At 39.6% G+C, this 21745-nt stretch overlaps 2 protein-coding genes across 2 annotated transcripts in view; one reads left to right on the top strand and one right to left on the bottom strand.

The window, feature by feature from the left end:
* LOC306771229 (uncharacterized protein) overlaps positions 1-18874 on the top strand; it is a 19030-nt gene extending 156 nt beyond the window's left edge. Inside the window, exons 2-8 of the mRNA XM_079260347.1 lie at positions 884-964; positions 1921-2223; positions 12882-12962; positions 13919-14221; positions 16045-16125; positions 17082-17384; positions 18079-18874. Of these exons, the coding sequence (XP_079116473.1) occupies positions 2106-2223; positions 12882-12962; positions 13919-14221; positions 16045-16125; positions 17082-17384; positions 18079-18263 (1071 nt within the window). The 5' untranslated portion in view covers positions 884-964; positions 1921-2105 and the 3' untranslated portion in view covers positions 18264-18874. The remainder of the gene's footprint in view (positions 1-883; positions 965-1920; positions 2224-12881; positions 12963-13918; positions 14222-16044; positions 16126-17081; positions 17385-18078) is intronic.
* LOC306771576 (Fc receptor-like B) lies at positions 5889-7927 on the bottom strand (the record flags this gene model as incomplete). Its single annotated transcript, XM_079260771.1, is given in 6 exon segments — positions 5889-5945; positions 5949-5996; positions 5998-6081; positions 6083-6336; positions 7457-7717; positions 7897-7927. Coding segments are annotated over 6 exon segments (735 nt in total).
* Positions 18875-21745: the final 2871 nt, after the last annotated feature.

Raw genomic sequence — 21745 nt, 5'->3', positions numbered from 1 at the left:
GAATTTATTACATGAAACCGGTTAAACATGACGCGAGTAGCCGACTAGCTAGTTATAATGCTAACCTGCTAGCTAACAGAGGCTAGCCGCAAGTAATTTTTTTTTTTTTTGTATAAAACTACAATAAATGATTGAGAACTTGTTCAGATAACTTACACTTGGCAGCAAGATTAGGTAACATTGTTACAGTGCATTTTTAATAACCTGTGTAATCTGTTTGTGGCCGGTTTGTTGATAGCATTAGCCGTTAGCACACCTGAGAATAACGTCAGAACTTTCTAGAATTTTTTTTTTTGTTCTTGTCATAAAACTCTGATAATCTCTAATAACCTCTAATAGACTGATAAACTCTGGCTCCAAAATTTGCTTCTGCTGTTAACTTTTGTTAATAAAAGCAAGCTTCCCAGTAGCCTACCCAGGGAAGTGTCGAAGCAAGTTAAAAGCTACTTGAAACTTATTAAATCCTTTGTTGTTGTTTATTGTTTATTTCGAAGAGTAATCGATTATAAGTCAAACATTATTATTAAAGGACAAACCTCACAGAAACAATAACACTCAGACTCGCAACTTGCTTGTTTAATTGTTGTTTTTGTGTTTGAGTGATGAAATGCATTGAAGTGGAAACATTCAGACCAGACTGTTTTATAAAAGCTGAAGGAGTCTGATAACTTTCCCTCCCTTCCTGTACATCCATTGTTACAGTTTATATTATGTGAAAGTTTTAATTTATGAAACATCAAGGAAGGGAAAACTGAACGTGACATTTTCTATTTTATTTATTTATTTTTGTGGAAGTCCGATGAACCTCATCTGTCCTGAGCTTACTGACCAACTTTTTGGTAGGAGTTGGATTTATCTAATCTTTTTTATTTTTTCCTTGTAGTGGTTCAAACAACACAAGATGATCCACATGATAAGAACCTCACCCTGCTGTGTTCAGATAAAAACATCAGTCTTTCAGAAGGTAAGCTGACCCTGAACACATCAGCTGCCAGTTGAGATGAGAAAACACAGTAAATCTGGCAAGAAAAGCCCAGTTTCCACCAACATGTCTTTCTTTTTTAAACATTTCCACAGGTTTATAACCAGAAACTGTGCCAAGATATCCAATTTTACCCTTTCCATTTGTCCCAGCCTTATCAATCCAACAGTAATCATAACGGACAGATCCCAAAAAAGTGGGACAGGTCAGATGTTAGGGTACCCGTCCCAGTTTTTGCAAGTGAGGGAAAAAACATCCTGGTCCATCCTTTGTTAGTGGAAACAAGACTTTAGAGCTCCACAGTAGCTTTATAGTTATGGGAAATAAGTAAGATTTGGTCAAATAAGCTCTGAACACATCAAGTTATGGGTTTTATGTACATTACTCACAAAGAGTTGGGGATACTCATCTTTTGTGTGGAATATACAAAAAATGTGTAAAGTTGATGTCCCACTGATTATAAAATCCTGAATTCAGGGCACTTCACACAAGAATTAGCAGCCTGACGACGAGCCGTGTTGTGAGAAAAATGACCAGAGTCTGGATGAGTTGGAAAAAATTAAGATGGTTTATTGGAGTAAGGCAGGAAAATAAAGATCTGAATAAATACGTCGCAGTTAGAAGCAGAGAAGCTGTTCAGAAGACCGTCTCTGAAGGGGTTCAGACCTGATGAGGAGATAAGAACTCCTTGCAAACCTTAGTGAGAAACACGTCAGTTGTTGTGGTAAATCTGTTGTTTCCTTGAGCATTAGATTTGAGATCTTACCCAAGACTTGTACCAGAGACTGCGGCACCTTTCATCTGACCAAGTCAGAATACTAGGACTAGGTCCAGCAGTCGTCTGTTGATCCACTGAGTGCATATCTATCTATCTGTCTGTCTGTCTGAAAATAAAATGTAAAGTTTTTGTTGTGATTTAAATGTTTTTTTCCTTCCAGGCTATCAGGAAGTCGAGAGCTATGTTGGAGGGACATGCAGGTTAATCTTCCCAAAGAATCAGTCTTTTGTGACCCTGAAACGGAACGGCAGCAAAGCGTATGTTGGTGGCTGCAGAAACGGGCACAGCCTTGGAAAAGCCCTGGACTCATCGTTTTCCAGCCAGGTGGAGTTTAGCAACTGCTCCATGTTAGAAGAAAACTTCATCCTGACTTTCAAGGCTCTGACTCCAAACTGCACCGGGTTATACCTGTGGACATATGATGGAAAGAATGGCTCCTTCCACCTGAATGTTACTGGCCGCGGTGAGTTTAATCTACGACCTGCCAAGTTTCTCTTTCAGCTCATAAACCAGATGTTCTGGTGTGTCAAACAGCAGCAGCTTTAGCTTCCAGATGTGAATAAAATATGTTGTTTTGTTTTTTTTAATTGATTTATAAACATGTTCGTAATTGTATTATTGTTGCCTCTTGTATCTACTGGAGGTGAGTATAATTTATACGTTTTAAATAACCTTATATGTGCAAACTAGCAGACTGGCTAGTTATACTGATTTACCAGAGTTTACCTTGTTGAATTGTTGAGGTGAAAACTACAGTTAATAGACTAAAACGTATAATCTTGCTAGGAGTTAGATAGTTGTCCATCTAGAAGCAAAGACACGTGTAATCGGTCTTTTTTTTTTTTTTGTAATGATGGTAACTCCTGGTTTGTTATTAGCAAAGAACATAACGTGACAACTTTTCAGAAAGTTTCACTTTTTTTTTTTTTTTTAACCTTTTTGCTTCTGATTTACATTTTGTTTAAGGATTTCCCCCGTTTTTAATTGTCTCGGGAGCTTTTTTCTGATCTTTTAAGATGAGTTTTGCTTGAATCCCGTCAAGCGTTTCATTCAGACGTAACTACCGACACAGAAATGGTTCAGAATGATGCAATAACCATGTTTCCCATATGCATGGAATAATTTAACTTTATTTATGGTTGCCTCGACGTGAAATGAACAAAAGTCATTCATAATGTTATTTTTATATTTCTGTACTTTTATGTGTGAAAAGCCTTAGTTGTGTCCGTGTTTCTGGGGGGCTGTATTATGTGTGACTCCTCAACATGCTAACGCTGTCGGGCACTTTGAGACAGCTGACCAGTTTCCATCTTTCCGGAACTGGGTACATCCCCAAGAGAAACAGAGCAACAGAGGAAACTTGACTGTGTTCATCACCCTGGTTACTAATGACACAGACAGATATGAATGTCAGGTCTTCATGAATGGGACAATTAAATATTTTCCCACCATCAATCTGAAAGTTTCTCCTGCAGGTGAGTTTCTGTTTGTCTCTGGATCAGAAAAAAAGCAGCTTCCTGGTGGTGGATGTGAGAGAAACATCTCAGATTAGATGTTTGTGTTTTCAGGAGATGCTGTTCATGAGATTGTAGAAAGCAGCAGGTCTGAGTGCAGTAGATCATGTATGACGGTTTCTTCAGTCTTCACTTACCTGATACTGATACTCAAGCCTGATTCTTACCTGCAGATGTCCCACACAATAAAGAAGACAAGGACAGAAGTGGCAAGGACCAGACTGGTGTTGGTGCATTGGTGGCGGTGGTGGTGGTGGTGGTGGTGGCGGTGGTGGTGGTGCTGGGGCTGGGGCTGCTGCTTTGTTACTGGGGCTGTCGGCGGTTATTAAACATGCTAAAAAAGAAAAGGAATGAATCCCAGCAGCTTCCTCCTGAACAATTTGAGATGGATGTTTTCTGATGATGGGCAGTGATGGCTCCGCTACAGTTTCTTATTCTTACTTTTCAACAGTACTTGAATACATTTTAATCACAGAGTCGCAAGGTTTTAACTTTCAATTCAGCTTTATTTGTACAGCACTACCTCACAACAATGTTGTCTCAGGGCACTTTACATAAACAGCATTTCAAGCCAATTCATACATATCCTATAATAGAACCAACTGATTGCATCGAGTCATGACTTCGATCCAATCCTCCATCCTGAGCTGCACGAGGCGACAGTGGGAAGGAAAAAACTCCCCTTTAACAGGGAGAAAACCTCCGGCAGAACCCGGCTCAGGGAGGGCAGCCATCTGCCTCGACTGGTTGGGGGAGGCAGGGGTCAATGGGAAACTTATGACTGAATTCCCAAATTATCCATTTTAAAGTGAAATTTTGCAGATTTAGTTCAACATAGTGAAAACAATACATAGAGTAACTCTAAACAAGCAAACCTCATGTAGTTTGTGGTTTATAAACTTTGCAGAATGAATGTCTGCTTATAGTTTTGATGGTTTTCAGGTGCTAGTTGACCTTCTAAACAAACTGGTCCACTTTTATGTGTAGCCTGGTCAGACTGGAGTGGTCTGAACACGTATTTGGACTGATGTGGACCAAAGACTTTAACCCTGGTTGCCTTAATATGTTGTGGTCTTGGTTCATTTTAGGTGAATGTATGTTTGAGTGATAGCCAGTGTCTAAGCTCTCTAAGTCTCTAAGCTGTGGCAAAACAATAATTTATTTATAAAATGAAGGTTTAAACTCTGAATGAAGGGAGGAGATATTTGTAAATGTTTGCAGCTGCTGACTGAACATAATACAGAACTTTTCCTGCTAGAAGGCGGGCACTTTTCCCCCACTCCTGTCCCCGCTCTGCTTTGCTGCTTCTTTTTACTGTCTGTCTATCTGAAACTCTTTCTGAAGTTCCTTCTGCATCTAAAAACATGGATCGAGTCTCCTCCACCAGAAGAACGGGCGAAGGGGAGCCCGCATGTCCTGATGGAACACATAGCCAGATACATGATGTTTCCTGACTCGGCTCTCCAAAGCCACACTCTTCCATCTACGGTGGCAGAGACTGGATATGAACTGTGAGAAAGTTCACACTCGCTGCTACAGACACACTGCCTTCATCAGCCCCTCCTTCCCTCCCCTCCACTCAAACAGCGAGTTGGATGGATGTGCCAGGATATTTCCCCCGCGCCCCTCCCATGTGTTCTTATGTTGTGAATCGACCGCTGTCTGAAAATGTGCTTCTTTTTTTTTTTGTTTGTTTTTTTTTTGTCGCATCTTTATCCCCCACCCCCCTCCTCCAGATACCTCTTTTTTTGTTTGTTTTTTTGTTTTAAACCACCCACCATTCTTCCTCATGTGATCTTTTCTTCATCCCACATAAAAAGATGCACCGCACTGTGGCTGCTAAGGCCAGATTATCCAATGGACATTATGGGCACAGTGTCTAGTGTATAGATACTGGTACCACTGGCTGAGAGATGTTAGAAATGTCATTTTACAATATATCATTCACAATTTTTACAATGTTGTGAGGAACAGAGGGAACAAGGGGGATCCCTGGAACTCTCTGGGCCTAGGGGCCTGTGCACTTTTAATCCGGCCCTGGTGGCTGCCTGGTACTGTTTACATCATGTTTATGTTGTTTTGTGTGATCTCGGACGTGTTGAACTGAAGTAAATTTTATTGTGCCAGGACGCTGGCTCACTGATAAAGCTGATTCTGAAAAGAATAACTATGTAAGATAAGCTAAACGAAAGGGAAAATAAGAAAAAGGAGAAAAATTAAAATTAAAAAGCATTACATTAAAAAGCAGAATGGTGTCGTGTAATTTTGTCTGATTCATGATTTAGTATTTAAAAAAAACATAGTTTTGATTCAAGTTTAAAATAAGCACATGAAAGCATTAGTTATTTTAGTGGTTTATTTCCAGGAGAAACTGACATGTTGAGCTCAGCTCTGGAAAAGTTCGGCTTCTGAAGTCTGAAGACGTTTTGTGCAGAAGAAAACCAGGAGAAGTGAGAGATTAAACGTTTAGCTCAGTTTAAATGATGCTCTGCTGTAACATCATTGCAGTCATCAGCCTGAGAGGATGGGCTCATCACCATGGAGACCAGCGTGTCACTTCCTGGAAACGGAGCAGGTTAGAAAGTGGATGGATGTCAGGGATTTGTTCAGAGTGTTACCTTTGTCTCCGTTGATATAAAGACACCATGAGGAGGGTGGAGATGAAGTATGGTCAGAACACCAGCAGGTGGAGGAGCAGAGTGAACCCAAGATGAAGGGAGGAGGAGGAAAGGGGCGGGGCTTTCCCTGAAGGTAGAGAATGTCTGGTCAGGTGACTGTGTGGATGAAATGGGTGTTGACATGAGAGTGAAGCTCCTCACATGTGACAGAGATCCAGCTGGATGGAGATGCCCCATAACCGCTCATGTTACACCTGTAGAGACCTTCATCAGACCTGCTGACTTGGTGGAGGGTCATGTGACCTGTAGACTCAGTCCTGATGAGGGCGCCATCTTTATAGAAAGCAGCTGGGAGGCTGGAGGGAGGCTTTGATTGACAGCTCAGAGTGAGGTCATCTCCCTCCATCACAGGGAGGACAGGACTCTGCAGGATCACTGATCCACCTCAACACAGAGACAAATGACAGCATTTCAGCCATTTCCACACAGACTGTACATAAGATGGGCGGAGCCTCTGTGACGTCACCAGTAAGTTCCTAAAGCGCTAAAGCCCATTGAACGGTTCCCTTCCCAACATCGCCATCTTGTCAACGTTACACGTGTCATCTTTTCCAGAAAATACTAATATGAGCTGAGAGGGGGGCTGTGAGTGTGGGGGAGTGGATGATTGACATCTAGCGAACTCTGACCTGCCTGTAGCTAAGAGCTAACCTAGCTAACAGGAGTGTGGTGTCCCTGGTAATGGGGTTGCTATTATCTGTGGGACAGGTAGAGGGCAGGCTGACCCTGTTTTTCAGCCGTTTCTATTATAGGCATAGACTGTATTAAAAGAAATGGGCGGAGCCTCCGTGACATCATCCGTAGGTTTCTGAAGAGCTGAATTGAAGCCCGGTGGGCGGTTCCTACCATCGCCATCTTGGCAGGGGCATGCGTGTCATCTCTCCCGGAAAATACAAATATCGGCAAAGAGGTGGAGCTGAGAGGGGGGCTGTGAGCGTCATGGTGGATGATTGACATCGAGTGAACTCCGAGCTGCCTGTAGCTAAGAGCTAACCGAGCTAACCACGAAATAACAGGAGCTAACCAGCTAACAGAGGTAAGCGGGCTAAAGCTAGGTCATGTTGTTAACCAGCTAAAAACTGCGGTTGTTCTACGTTCTTCTGACTTGAAGCGGGAGATCGGGTACCTGTCAATCAAAAGGACACACCCCTAAATATGCCAAACTTGGAGATTAAATTACTTATAAACGGGCGAGTTAGAAAAAAATTCACTCCCCCCCCCCAAAGTTGTCATGAAGGTAAACTTGATCTATTAAACCTGAAATGGATTTTTGAGCCAGACTGTAAACATGTTTATTTCTGCTGTAAACATGTTTATTTCTGCTGTGAAGTTGGTCTTTTTAACATGGGAGTCTATGGAGATTTGCTCTGTTTTGGAGCCCCTAGTGGATGAAGGGGAACTGCAGTTTTGTGCACTTCTGTATTGGCTCCAGTTTTACCAGCCAGAAGTTTCCGCTTGACTTCCACACAGCTTCATCACCACTAACTCCACAGTGTGATTTTACCAGTGACGGTCAGGTTGATGCTGTTACTGGTCGCTCCCTCTCTGGACTCACACCAGTAGACTCCAGTGTCTCTTGTGAACACAACATCGATGTTACAGGAAGAAGCTGCTGCTTTTCCCCATTGATCTCCACACTCGGACTGTGGTCTGGTTGTGTTTCTCCTCACAGTCCATCCAGCAGAGCCGTCGTCCTCCTCACAGCTCAGAGACACCGAGTCTCCAACAAACATCTGGGATCTGCTGGGACTGATGGTCAGACCAGCTGAGGTCGAGACGGAGGATGAGTCAGAAATCAGCAGCAAACTGTGTCTCCATGGAAAGTAGAAGTTTACTAACCTCCATTTGTTGTGCAGCACAGCCGTGAGGTCAGAGCTGCAGAAAAACTCAGATCAGTTCGACGTTTCATTTTCATGAAGACAGAAAAGTAAAATGAGAACTTACAGATTAGCAGCAGCAGAGATGTTTCCTCCATCCTCGTTGAAATTACATCGCCGTTTTGGTCCCTTCATCGCTACACCCCGTCCTCTTCCTCTGTGACTCAGTCAGTGTTGTGGTTTCATCACTGATCACCGCAGTTAGAAAGTTTTTCCATCTGATCAGAGAGCCAGTGAAGTGTGTGTTTATCAGAGAAATTACCTGAAACAGACAGCAACAACAAGCAGATCAACACGTAGCAGCAGAAACCTGAAGGAGGACACTGACAGCTGTGTGATGCCTTCACTGACTGCATTTAAGCAGCTTGGATTGTGAACATTGTCACTGTTAGAAATGTGGCTTAGAAAAAGAAGGTGATGGTGTCTTTCCCTCCTGTAGGTGAGAGCAGCTTAGCTGACAGGAAGGAGTTTATTTTCTCTCTGCTTTAACTGCTGAGTGTGCTTTGAACAAAGAAACTGCAGGCTAGCAGCCCACAGCTCTGTACCCTTTGAGAAATGAAGTCATATGCTGAGGTTAGGATATATTTTTCTCCTGTATTGAATGGAAGATCTAATCTTTCATGTTTTAATGTGATGCAGCACAGCAGCGAATCATCAACATCTTTGCTCACACTGAGAAGTTTCATCAGGTGAGTGATGAGATGAGAACGTCTCAGGACTGTTAAGCTCCATTACAACTTTTCAATACACTAAAATACATCATTGGCACCATCCACAGACACTTTCAGCTCCCCAGTCTGGATTAACAACTGCCTCTCAGATCTCCTCACCACCTCCACCAGCTCTCCCCGCTGCTCTTCATCCTCCACGCTGATGACTGCAGATCCACACAGACCAGTTTACATTTCTGCAGTAGACAACAACACTCCCACTCTGTCACACAACTTAGATTTCCTACATTATAATGAAAATGTGCACACACCTCTCTATCCAGAAATACATAAAACATCACAATATGTCTGGTTTAAAACAACATCACGTCTTTTATTAAACTATTCTTCAAGCTTATGTGACATATTGTTAGTATTTTGTCTACTGGGTTTTCCTGGTATTTGAGGTGTTTGTTGGTACATGGGTGGACTTACCTGATTTTGGGAGGGCCATAGACTGTATGTGTGTGTGTGTGTGTGTGTATATATATATATATATAGACCGTAAGTATGGCAGTGTGACAGTGGTGAGCACTGGCATCTACTGTTCCTTTTCACTGCGGTGATCAAGCTACAGAAACCTTGTCAGAACCAGGGCGATGCCTTCACTGTTTAACACATATATTCATTTAATATTTGCCTTTTGTGCCTTTAAACCAGGTTTATGTTTTTACTTTCTTTTACTTGATCTGTTAAACTTTCATCATTTATCCCTGAAACTAACTTTACTTCTTAAAGTTCTCAGTTTTATTGGGAAAGTAAATTATTTCTGGCTCTCGATATTATTTGTGCTTTTTTAAAAACTAAATCGAATCTGGAAATTTTATATTTTTAAAAAGATTTAATTTGTGTGATCTCCATTTCCTGCATTATTGATCGTTCAATCTAGTGCTTTTCTGTTTGTGTTTATTGTTTGCATATTCGTTATGTATATGTTTTTCCTCATAAATCTACTCAGTAACGGTGTGTTCAGACCAAACGCGTGTTGAGCGTAAGAGCGGCAGGTTTCCATGTAAAGTCTATGTAGAGGAGCGGCAAGGGCGCGTCCAGCTTTCTCGCGTTGCGTTTTGAGCGTCGGCGTTCCGCGCGGAACTCATGTTTGATGAATGAATTTACAATTTTAACGAGTTCTACCTCAATTGATGGTGTAAAGATATGAAAAAGCACGCCAACCTAAATCACCATCAGTCCAAACCTAGGACAAACTACAAAAGCAGGTAGGTGTGGCAACTGAAGGAACAGAGTCCAAAATAGCTAGTAAAAACAATGGGCTATAGCTCAGTTTCTAGAGACATGAAGCACCAGACAGGCTTAGATCAGGTTAACTGACCCCCCCACCCCACCCCACACACACACAAAACAAAATAACAACAAACCAAAATTAGTAACAAAACCAAACATTAGTAAAGAAATTAAATCGTCCACTTAACCTAACCAAAGTCATCGGGCACCAATATTACAAATACTGCAGTTAAGATTTACTGAGCACTGTACATCCGCAGCACTGACTGATTGTATATTAAGAGTGAGAGCATAAATTAAACAGCAGAGGTCCATTGATCAGTTTGATCCCCTATTCAAACAGAGCTCTGGACACCACCACCGACTCCTTTCCAACACCTCATTCATTCCAGCAGCCAGAAAACATTTGGCGTGCACACCTTTTATCAATCACTAATCACGGGAGTCGGACGTAACGGGGAAGGGGAAGACGCACCGCTGAAGATGCGTTCACGTGCATCACCCACAGTGGGAAACCCGCCCACCTACCCCAGCTAGAGTCCATAACCTGGTTACACAATAAAAAGTATGTCGAGCTTTTAGGTTTAGCCTGTACTTTGTTTTTCCCAGAACAGCAATGCTCCGTGCCAACATCCTCTAAACATAATTAATATGGAGTTTCCTCCAGATTTTGCAGTCAAAGACCACACTGACACATTTAATTCCATAAACTCTTTCTATATTTGCTTTATTATTAGTTAATTTTACTTCGGAATTTCTCTTATGATTCTCAAACAACATAAAACTTGTTTTATTCAGATTTAACGACATTTAGCTCCTTTGTGACCACCTTAAAAAAAGCTGCTGAACAAAATAATTGTGCCATTTGCACAAAACACAAACCTGAATATATCTTATACTTTGCAAATATTAATATCCATATTTTTTTTCTCAGTCAGTCCCAAGAAGTTGATCTGTTACCTCTATGGTCTTTTCTGTAAAGTATTCAGGTTTATTGACATTTTTGTCATCAAATATATTTTTCAGCTTCAATGGATGTAATATGATGCATATAATTCAATGTAAACGGAAAAAACATATAAAACAAAAAGTTTCCTGGCGGCATCCATTCACTCTGCTATTCCCAGTTCTCCGTGGTTCAGCGAACGCTTCTCTTATTCTAAAGTTTATTTCAAACATGTTCTTTCATTTACAATGTTTACAATATTTACATTTCTGCAGTAGACAACACCACTCCATCTCTGTCAGTTTTCCGTGGTTCAGTGAATGCAACACGACGCTACGCCGGTTGAAACGCACTACACACTGAAAGCGTGCGCGAAGTACTGTTACTGAGCTAATTGAGACACCTCATATAACTTTATTTAAGTTTTTTGTTTTTTAAAAAAATTGATTTATAAACATGTTCGTAATTGTATTATTGTTGCCTCTTGTATCTGCTGGAGGTGAGTATAATTTATACGTTTTAAATAACCTTATATGTGCAAACTATCTAGTTATACTTATTTACCCGAGTTTACCTTGTTGAATTGTTGAGGTGAAAACTACAGTTAATAGATTAAAACTTACAATCTTGCTAGGAGTTAGATAGTTGTCCATCTAGAAGCAAAGACACGTGTAATCGGTCTTTTTTTTTTCTTTTTGTAATGTTGCTAACTCCTGGTTTGTTATTAGCAAAGAACATAACGTGACAACTTTTCAGAAAGTTTCACTTTTTTTTTTTTTTGTTTTGTTTTAACCTTTTTGCTTCTGATTTACATTTTGTTTAAGGATTTCCCCCGTTTTTAATTGTCTCGGGAGCTTTTTTCTGATCTTTTAAGATGAGTTTTGCTTGAATCCCGTCAAGCGTTTCATTCAGACGTAACTACCGACACAGAAATGGTTCAGAATGATGCAATAACCATGTTTGCCATATGCATGGAATAATTTAACTTTATTTATATGGTTGCCTCGACGTGAAATGAACAAAAGTCATTCATAATGTTATTTTTATATTTCTGTACTTTTATGTGTGAAAAGCCTTAGTTGTGTCCGTGTTTCTGGGGGGCTGTATTGTGTGTGACTCCTCAACATGCTAACGCTGTCTGCAGCGATACGTTTTAAACCTGTTGTTTAATAAAGGTACAGCTAAGCAAATACAATTATCGTCCACGTTTTTAAGGTATGGCTTAATAGAACGTAAACAGAGTGAAATAATATGTATGTTGGAGGGGAATTTATTACATGAAACCGGTTAAACATGACGCGAGTAGCCGACTAGCTAGTTATAATGCTAACCTGCTAGCTAACAGAGGCTAGCCGCAAGTAATTTTTTTTTTTTTTTGTATAAAACTACAATAAATGATTGAGAACTTGTTCAGATAACTTACACTTGGCAGCAAGATTAGGTAACATTGTTACAGTGCATTTTTAATAACCTGTGTAATCTGTTTGTGGCCGGTTTGTTGATAGCATTAGCCGTTAGCACACCTGAGAATAACGTCAGAACTTTCTAGAATTTTTTTTTTTTTTTGTTCTTGTCATAAAACTCTGATAATCTCTAATAACCTCTAATAGACTGATAAACTCTGGCTCCAAAATGTGCTTCTGCTGTTAACTTTTGTTAATAAAAGCAAGCTTCCCAGTAGCCTACCCAGGGAAGTGTCGAAGCAAGTTAAAAGCTACTTGAAACTTATTAAATCCTTTGTTGTTTGTTGTTGTTTATTTCGAAGAGTAATCGATTATAAGTCAAACATTATTATTAAAGGACAAACCTCACAGAAACAATAACACTCAGACTCGCAACTTGCTTGTTTAATTGTTGTTTTTGTGTTTGAGTGATGAAATGCATTGAAGTGGAAACATTCAGACCAGACTGTTTTATAAAAGCTGAAGGAGTCTGATAACTTTCCCTCCCTTCCTGTACATCCATTGTTACAGTTTATATTATGTGAAAGTTTTAATTTATGAAACATCAAGGAAGGGAAAACTGAACGTGACATTTTCTATTTTATTTATTTATTTTTGTGGAAGTCCGATGAACCTCATCTGTCCTGAGCTTACTGACCAACTTTTTGGTAGGAGTTGGATTTATCTAATCTTTTTTATTTTTTCCTTGTAGTGGTTCAAACAACACAAGATGATCCACATGATAAGAACCTCACCCTGCTGTGTTCAGATAAAAACATCAGTCTTTCAGAAGGTAAGCTGACCCTGAACACATCAGCTGCCAGTTGAGATGAGAAAACACAGTAAATCTGGCAAGAAAAGCCCAGTTTCCACCAACATGTCTTTCTTTTTTAAACATTTCCACAGGTTTATAACCAGAAACTGTGCCAAGATATCCAATTTTACCCTTTCCATTTGTCCCAGCCTTATCAATCCAACAGTAATCATAACGGACAGATCCCAAAAAAGTGGGACAGGTCAGATGTTAGGGTACCCGTCCCAGTTTTTGCAAGTGAGGGAAAAAACATCCTGGTCCATCCTTTGTTAGTGGAAACAAGACTTTAGAGCTCCACAGTAGCTTTATAGTTATGGGAAATAAGTAAGATTTGGTCAAATAAGCTGTGAACACATCAAGTTATGGGTTTTATGTACATTACTCACAAAGAGTTGGGGATACTCATCTTTTGTGTGGAATATACAAAAAATGTGTAAAGTTGATGTCCCACTGATTATAAAATCCTGAATTCAGGGCACTTCACACAAGAATTAGCAGCCTGACGACGAGCCGTGTTGTGAGAAAAATGACCAGAGTCTGGATGAGTTGGAAAAAATTAAGATGGTTTATTGGAGTAAGGCAGGAAAATAAAGATCTGAATAAATACGTCGCAGTTAGAAGCAGAGAAGCTGTTCAGAAGACCGTCTCTGAAGGGGTTCAGACCTGATGAGGAGATAAGAACTCCTTGCAAACCTTAGTGAGAAACACGTCAGTTGTTGTGGTAAATCTGTTGTTTCCTTGAGCATTAGATTTGAGATCTTACCCAAGACTTGTACCAGAGACTGCGGCACCTTTCATCTGACCAAGTCAGAATACTAGGACTAGGTCCAGCAGTCGTCTGTTGATCCACTGAGTGCATATCTATCTATCTGTCTGTCTGTCTGAAAATAAAATGTAAAGTTTTTGTTGTGATTTAAATGTTTTTTTCCTTCCAGGCTATCAGGAAGTCGAGAGCTATGTTGGAGGGACATGCAGGTTAATCTTCCCAAAGAATCAGTCTGTTGTGACCCTGAAACGGAACGGCAGCAAAGCGTATGTTGGTGGCTGCAGAAACGGGCACAGCCTTGGAAAAGCCCTGGACTCATCGTTTTCCAGCCAGGTGGAGTTTAGCAACTGCTCCATGTTAGAAGAAAACTTCATCCTGACTTTCAAGGCTCTGACTCCAAACTGCACCGGGTTATACCTGTGGACATATGATGGAAAGAATGGCTCCTTCCACCTGAATGTTACTGGCCGCGGTGAGTTTAATCTACGACCTGCCAAGTTTCTCTTTCAGCTCATAAACCAGATGTTCTGGTGTGTCAAACAGCAGCAGCTTTAGCTTCCAGATGTGAATAAAATATGTTGTTTTGTTTTTTTTAATTGATTTATAAACATGTTCGTAATTGTATTATTGTTGCCTCTTGTATCTACTGGAGGTGAGTATAATTTATACGTTTTAAATAACCTTATATGTGCAAACTAGCAGACTGGCTAGTTATACTGATTTACCAGAGTTTACCTTGTTGAATTGTTGAGGTGAAAACTACAGTTAATAGACTAAAACGTATAATCTTGCTAGGAGTTAGATAGTTGTCCATCTAGAAGCAAAGACACGTGTAATCGGTCTTTTTTTTTTTTTTTTTTGTAATGATGGTAACTCCTGGTTTGTTATTAGCAAAGAACATAACGTGACAACTTTTCAGAAAGTTTCACTTTTTTTTTTTGTTTTAACCTTTTTGCTTCTGATTTACATTTTGTTTAAGGATTTCCCCCGTTTTTAATTGTCTCGGGAGCTTTTTTCTGATCTTTTAAGATGAGTTTTACTTGAATCCCGTCAAGCGTTTCATTCAGACGTAACTACCGACACAGAAATGGTTCAGAATGATGCAATAACCATGTTTCCCATATGCATGGAATAATTTAACTTTATTTATGGTTGCCTCGACGTGAAATGAACAAAAGTCATTCATAATGTTATTTTTATATTTCTGTACTTTTATGTGTGAAAAGCCTTAGTTGTGTCCGTGTTTCTGGGGGGCTTTATTATGTGTGACTCCTCAACATGCTAACGCTGTCTGCAGCGATACGTTTTAAACCTGTTGTTTAATAAAGTTACAGCTAAGCAAATACAATTATCGTCCACGTTTTTAAGGTATGACTTAATAGAACGTAAACAGAGTGAAATAATGTGTATGTCGGAGGGGAATTTATTACATGAAACCGGTTAAACATGACGCGAGTAGCCGACTAGCTAGTTATAATGCTAACCTGCTAGCTAACGGAGGCTAGCCGCAGGTAATTTTTTTTTTCTTTGTATAAAACTACAATAAATGATTGAGAACTTGTTCAGATAACTTACACTTGACAGCAAGATTAGGTAAAATTGTTACGGTGCATTTTTAATAACCTGTGTAATCTGTTTGTGGCCGGTTTGTTGATAGCGTTAGCCGTTAGCACACCCGAGAATAACGTCAGAACTTTCTAGAATTTTTTTTTTTGTTCTTATCATAAAACTCTGATAATCTCTAATAACCTCTAATATACTGATAAACTCTGGCTCCAAAACGTGCTTCTGCTGGTAACCTTTGTTAATAAAGGCCAGCTTCCCAGTAGCCTACCCAGGGAAGTGTCGAAGCAAGTTAAAAGCTACTTGAAACTTATTAAATCCTTTGTTGTTGTTTATTTCGAAGAGTAATCGATTATAAGTCAAACATTATTATTAAAGGACAAACCTCACAGAAACAATAACACTCAGACTCGCAACTTGCTTGTTTAATTGTTGTTTTTGTGTTTGAGTGATGAAATGCATTGAAGTGGAAACATTCAGACCAGACTGTTTTATAAAAGCTGAAGGAGTCTGATAACTTTCCCTCCCTTCCTGTACATCCATTGTTACAGTTTATATTATGTGAAAGTTTTAATTTATGAAACATCAAGGAAGGGAAAACTGAACGTGACATTTTCTATTTTATTTATTTATTTTTGTGGAAGTCCGATGAACCTCATCTGTCCTGAGCTTACTGACCAACTTTTTGGTAGGAGTTGGATTTATCTAATCTTTTTTATTTTTTCCTTGTAGTGGTTCAAACAACACAAGATGATCCACATGATAAGAACCTCACCCTGCTGTGTTCAGATAAAAACATCAGTCTTTCAGAAGGTAAGCTGACCCTGAACACATCAGCTGCCAGTTGAGATGAGAAAACACAGTAAATCTGGCAAGAAAAGCCCAGTTTCCACCAACATGTCTTTCTTTTTTAAACATTTCCACAGGTTTATAACCAGAAACTGTGCCAAGATATCCAATTTTACCCTTTCCATTTGTCCCAGCCTTATCAATCCAACAGTAATCATAACGGACAGATCCCAAAAAAGTGGGACAGGTCAGATGTTAGGGTACCCGTCCCAGTTTTTGCAAGTGAGGGAAAAAACATCCTGGTCCATCCTTTGTTAGTGGAAACAAGACTTTAGAGCTCCACAGTAGCTTTATAGTTATGGGAAATAAGTAAGATTTGGTCAAATAAGCTGTGAACACATCAAGTTATGGGTTTTATGTACATTACTCACAAAGAGTTGGGGATACTCATCTTTTGTGTGGAATATACAAAAAATGTGTAAAGTTGATGTCCCACTGATTATAAAATCCTGAATTCAGGGCACTTCACACAAGAATTAGCAGCCTGACGACGAGCCGTGTTGTGAGAAAAATGACCAGAGTCTGGATGAGTTGGAAAAAATTAAGATGGTTTATTGGAGTAAGGCAGGAAAATAAAGATCTGAATAAATACGTCGCAGTTAGAAGCAGAGAAGCTGTTCAGAAGACCGTCTCTGAAGGGGTTCAGACCTGATGAGGAGATAAGAACTCCTTGCAAACCTTAGTGAGAAACACGTCAGTTGTTGTGGTAAATCTGTTGTTTCCTTGAGCATTAGATTTGAGATCTTACCCAAGACTTGTACCAGAGACTGCGGCACCTTTCATCTGACCAAGTCAGAATACTAGGACTAGGTCCAGCAGTCGTCTGTTGATCCACTGAGTGCATATCTATCTATCTGTCTGTCTGTCTGAAAATAAAATGTAAAGTTTTTGTTGTGATTTAAATGTTTTTTTCCTTCCAGGCTATCAGGAAGTCGAGAGCTATGTTGGAGGGACATGCAGGTTAATCTTCCCAAAGAATCAGTCTGTTGTGACCCTGAAACGGAACGGCAGCAAAGCGTATGTTGGTGGCTGCAGAAACGGGCACGGCCTTGGAAAAGCCCTGGACTCATCGTTTTCCAGCCAGGTGGAGTTTAGCAACTGCTCCATGTTAGAAGAAAACTTCATCCTGACTTTCAAGGCTCTGACTCCAAACTGCACCGGGTTATACCTGTGGACATATGATGGAAAGAATGGCTCCTTCCACCTGAATGTTACTGGCCGCGGTGAGTTTAATCTACGACCTGCCAAGTTTCTCTTTCAGCTCATAAACCAGATGTTCTGGTGTGTCAAACAGCAGCAGCTTTAGCTTCCAGATGTGAATAAAATATGTTGTTTTGTTTTAATTGATTTATAAACATGTTCGTAATTGTATTATTGTTGCCTCTTGTATCTACTGGAGGTGAGTATAATTTATACGTTTTAAATAACCTTATATGTGCAAACTAGCTAGTTATACTGATTTACCAGAGTTTACCTTGTTGAATTGTTGAGGTGAAAACTACAGTTAATAGACTAAAACGTATAATCTTGCTAGGAGTTAGATAGTTGTCCATCTAGAAGCAAAGACACGTGTAATCGGTCTTTTTTTTTTTTTGTAATGATGGTAACTCCTGGTTTGTTATTAGCAAAGAACATAACGTGACAACTTTTCAGAAAGTTTCACTTTTTTTTTTTTTTTTTAACCTTTTTGCTTCTGATCCTGGTCCATCCTTTGTTAGTGGAAACAAGACTTTAGCAGCTTTAGCTTCCAGATGTGAACAAAATATCTTGTTTTTTTAAGGATTCAGTTATTCATTTCACAGATTAAAATTTTTCACCATCAAATAAATTAAACATATAACTAAACATGTCAGATATAAAACGGCACAAACACATCATTTAGTTCAGGTTAAACTGAATTAGTTTTTCTGTTTGCAGGTGGAGGAAACATGGGACAGACCTCCAGCGTCCCCACCGTCGTCGGTGTCGTCGTCGGTGTCGTCGTCGTCGTCAGTGTCGTAGTGTTAGCTGTTTCTAGGAATAAGGAAGAACTGAAGACGAAATTTGATGCTTTGAAGGAATATTTCGAGAATTGTTGCCGTTCTAGAAACAGTGTCATATAGTGGAAAATCCTTCTCACTGCATCGCTGTAAAGTTCCCAGAACGCAGACTGTGTGTGAAAAGTACCTGCATGGTGTCCTGACTCAGAAACGGTCTGGTTTGTTTCCAGCTGGAGGTTAAAACTAGAGAAGAAGAACCGGAGGGGGCAGCGTCCCGGCTGCAGACCCGGTCCGGCTGCAGACCCGGTCTGGCGGTAGTCCTGCTGTCGGTTGTTGTTTCTTCTGGGTTAGGGTTGGACTTCAGATCCTGCAGTCCAGTACAGTGCTGGTTTATTCCCTCCACCAAGGAGTTCATGTTTTTACCGACTTTTATCGGTTTGTTTGTTTGTTTGTGTTCAAGATAACTGAAAAAGTTCTGGACGGATTTTCATGAAATTTTCAGGAGTTGTTGGAAACATGAAAAGGAAGAACTGATTTAATGTAGGTGTTGATCCGGATCACCATTTGGATCCAGGATTCTTTCACATCATGCTTGGTGGAGGTTCGAGCTCTCCTTTATGCTGATTGGTGGTGGTCTCTTACATGTTATGGTTCCTTTACTTTCATCCTTTTATTTACCATGACAGTATGTTTCCCTCTGCATGTATTACTGCCATGTACACAATATTACCAAAATAAATACACTTTAAAGGAAAGAGTCTGGTTTTGTTTGTTTTTACATGTTTGTCTAAACTTATTCTGACTTGCTGCAGCCAACACGGCTGTTGGCAGGTGGACGGATAAAATATGGCGTAAAATCCGTTTCTCAGTCACCCACACTGATGGGAAGGATCCAGAAGCTGCAGGTTGTCACAAAGAAATGTGGGAAAAACACGGATGTTGTTCTCCTGTCTGAAGGTGAGCAGAGTAACAAAGTGCTCTTATGTTGTCTTCTTCTGGTCAGTTCTCAGCAAGATCTTCTGGATTGGAAATGAGTAATCACACTCGTGTATTAGGTTTAAATGTGTGTTTTTTATCCTCTGAGGAACGGAAGCTGAGTCCAGTTGTTCCTCCATCTGAGATGATCGTTCACGCCTTCATCTCCACCAGGCTTGACTGCGACCGAGCTCCAGACGATATCAGGGATCTTTTAAAGCCTTACGTTCCCAACAGGTCCCTGAGTTCTGCTGACCAGGGTCTGCTGGTGGTTTTACATAAAACTAAAGGTGACTTTGCAGCAGTGACCCCTGCTTTATGGCACTCCTCTTCCTCTCAACCTGAGAGCAGCTGAGTCGGTGATTTCTTTCAAAAAGCAGCTTAAAACACATTTTATTAATCTTAGTTTTGTTTGTTTTTATGTTTTCTTAATGTTTTAAGTTGCTTTAAAGTTTTTTGTGTTTTGTTGTGAAGCATTTTGGGATGTTTTATCTTGAAAAGGGCAGCATAAATAAAGATTTATTTACTTTATTTTCAAGTTGAGGAAGGTTCAGAGTTCCCCTCCCTGACAGAAGTGGGTCCGCTCGGTCCGTCTGGCGTCCGAACCAAGTCCACATCCATCCCTCCTATAAAATGTGTAAAACATCTGCAGCAGGTTTACCTCACAGCAGAGGATGGAAGGAGTTGAGGAGTAAAAGGGTGTCTTTGTGTTCTCTCTTTTGTTCTGATTTCCTGTTTTATTTAGTGGTTTAATTCCCCTGTTTTTGTTGCTCATTTTGCTTCTAGTTAATCAGCTCACCTGGTTTTTATTTTCTGATTCAGTTCACCTGTTCCTCGTTGTTCCCTCTGTGTATTTCTACCCCTCAGTTGCAGGTTTGTTGTGTTAGCTTGTCTGTAGTCTCCTGTTTTCTCTCCGTCCAGTCCGGTCCGGTCCGGTTGAGTTCGGTTCAGTTTGTGCATCAAACCTGCATAATTTCTGCCCCACGGTCGGGTTCCCACACCTCCACGAACATGACATGGAGAGGACTGATAGAGGTGGGTAGGGATGAAAATGTGTTGAAGCTGGTTGAGCTGAAAAATAAGGTGATCAATTTAATGAAAAGAGTGGAACATTTCCAGTCCAGCTTCCCAGTTTGTACTTCTCAGGAATTTCACTTTGAACAGAGACTTGAATAAGTTCACAAACACACATCACACATGTATAAAGAAAAACTGATTAATACAATAATACAAAGTAGTAAATAGGAATAAGACGCAGTAAGTAGCAAGAATATTAGGATCATTGTCACTTTAAACAACTGAATGGAAGAAACTTCCAAGAGTTCTAAAGAAATATGCAGCAACTTTAACATATTCTGCCCAGAAACACAAAAACATCTGTTAAAAACCAGATTTGTAACTTTTATTTCTGCATTTGTCGTGTTTATGTCGACTAGTAAATATAAAAAATGTGTCCCAATGAGGAATATTATTTGTATTTATTGTGCAATGAGAGGCACGGTGATCTGGAGGTTAAATCAGCTAAACTTATATTTACTTTATAATCTTTATATTTCTACAATGCAAGTGAAACCTCATGAAGGATGACTTGACAAGAGAAAAAATACAATTTTATCTTGTTCTTGTGGCCTTAAGAACAACAAACCAAGTTGTTTTTTGTCACACAGTGTGATGGAATCCCCTGAAAGAAGCATGTTTAAAGGTGGAGTATGTAAGATTTTCAATATTTTCAAAATAAATTGACTAATAAAATAACTAGAATCATAATTAGAAAGTTTTTTAAACATTTTAAATTACAAGTTTAATTAATGACAAATGACAAAAAGCACTTTTTTATTTTACTGGTAGGAAAACATTTGAGAAGGGTCTTTGTCATTAATTAAACTTGTAATTTAATAACACATCAAATATGAGCAGACTGGAACATACATGTTTAAAAAAAAAAAAAAAAACTAATTATGATTGTAGTTATTTTTTAGTTTTTTTTTTTTTTTTTTTAAATATTGAAAATCTTACATACTCCCCCTTTAAGGTGTAAACGCATCATCCTCTGACCAGGTAGCAGAACCAACACGTTTCATTTCATCTTCAGTTATCAGGGATTTTATTTACTTTTAACACAGCTGTGATGTGAAACTAGATGTGATGTGGAAGACATGTATAAGATGACAAAGATGGACTGAACTGAATATTTCTGCAGCTTTGGTTTGACCACATGATGGCGCTAAAGTGCCTGAAAACCAGCAATAATACGCAGCAGATGACTAAACCATGCTGTACATGTTGTAAAAGGTTGATTAAAGATTAAATAAAGCAACTTTTAGCATAAGCTAATCAGTTATAAGGATCAGAACCAAAGAAAAGAATTATTTAAACTAATTAAATCAAGATTTGGTTCAGGGTTTTAGGATTTTACATTTTCATTGAGGTTTATTTTGGCTACAATAACATGTTAATATTTTCTGTTCCAGTTGTTTGTGTTGTTGTATAAACAACTTTTCTGGACACAGTCTGACTTGTTTTTGTTTTCTCAGGTTAATTCTCGTCTCTGTCATCGGCTGGATGGAGGATTAGTGATGAGAAAGTGTCTGGAGGTAGAGGAGACACTGAACTCCCAGAAACATAAATAA

Source organism: Telmatherina bonti (assembly GCF_933228915.1).
Source record: "Telmatherina bonti genome assembly, chromosome: 21".
Taxonomy (NCBI): Eukaryota; Metazoa; Chordata; class Actinopteri; order Atheriniformes; family Telmatherinidae; genus Telmatherina; species Telmatherina bonti.
Note: the sequence above shows the minus strand (reverse complement) of the source record. Positions and strands in the feature narration are given on the sequence as shown.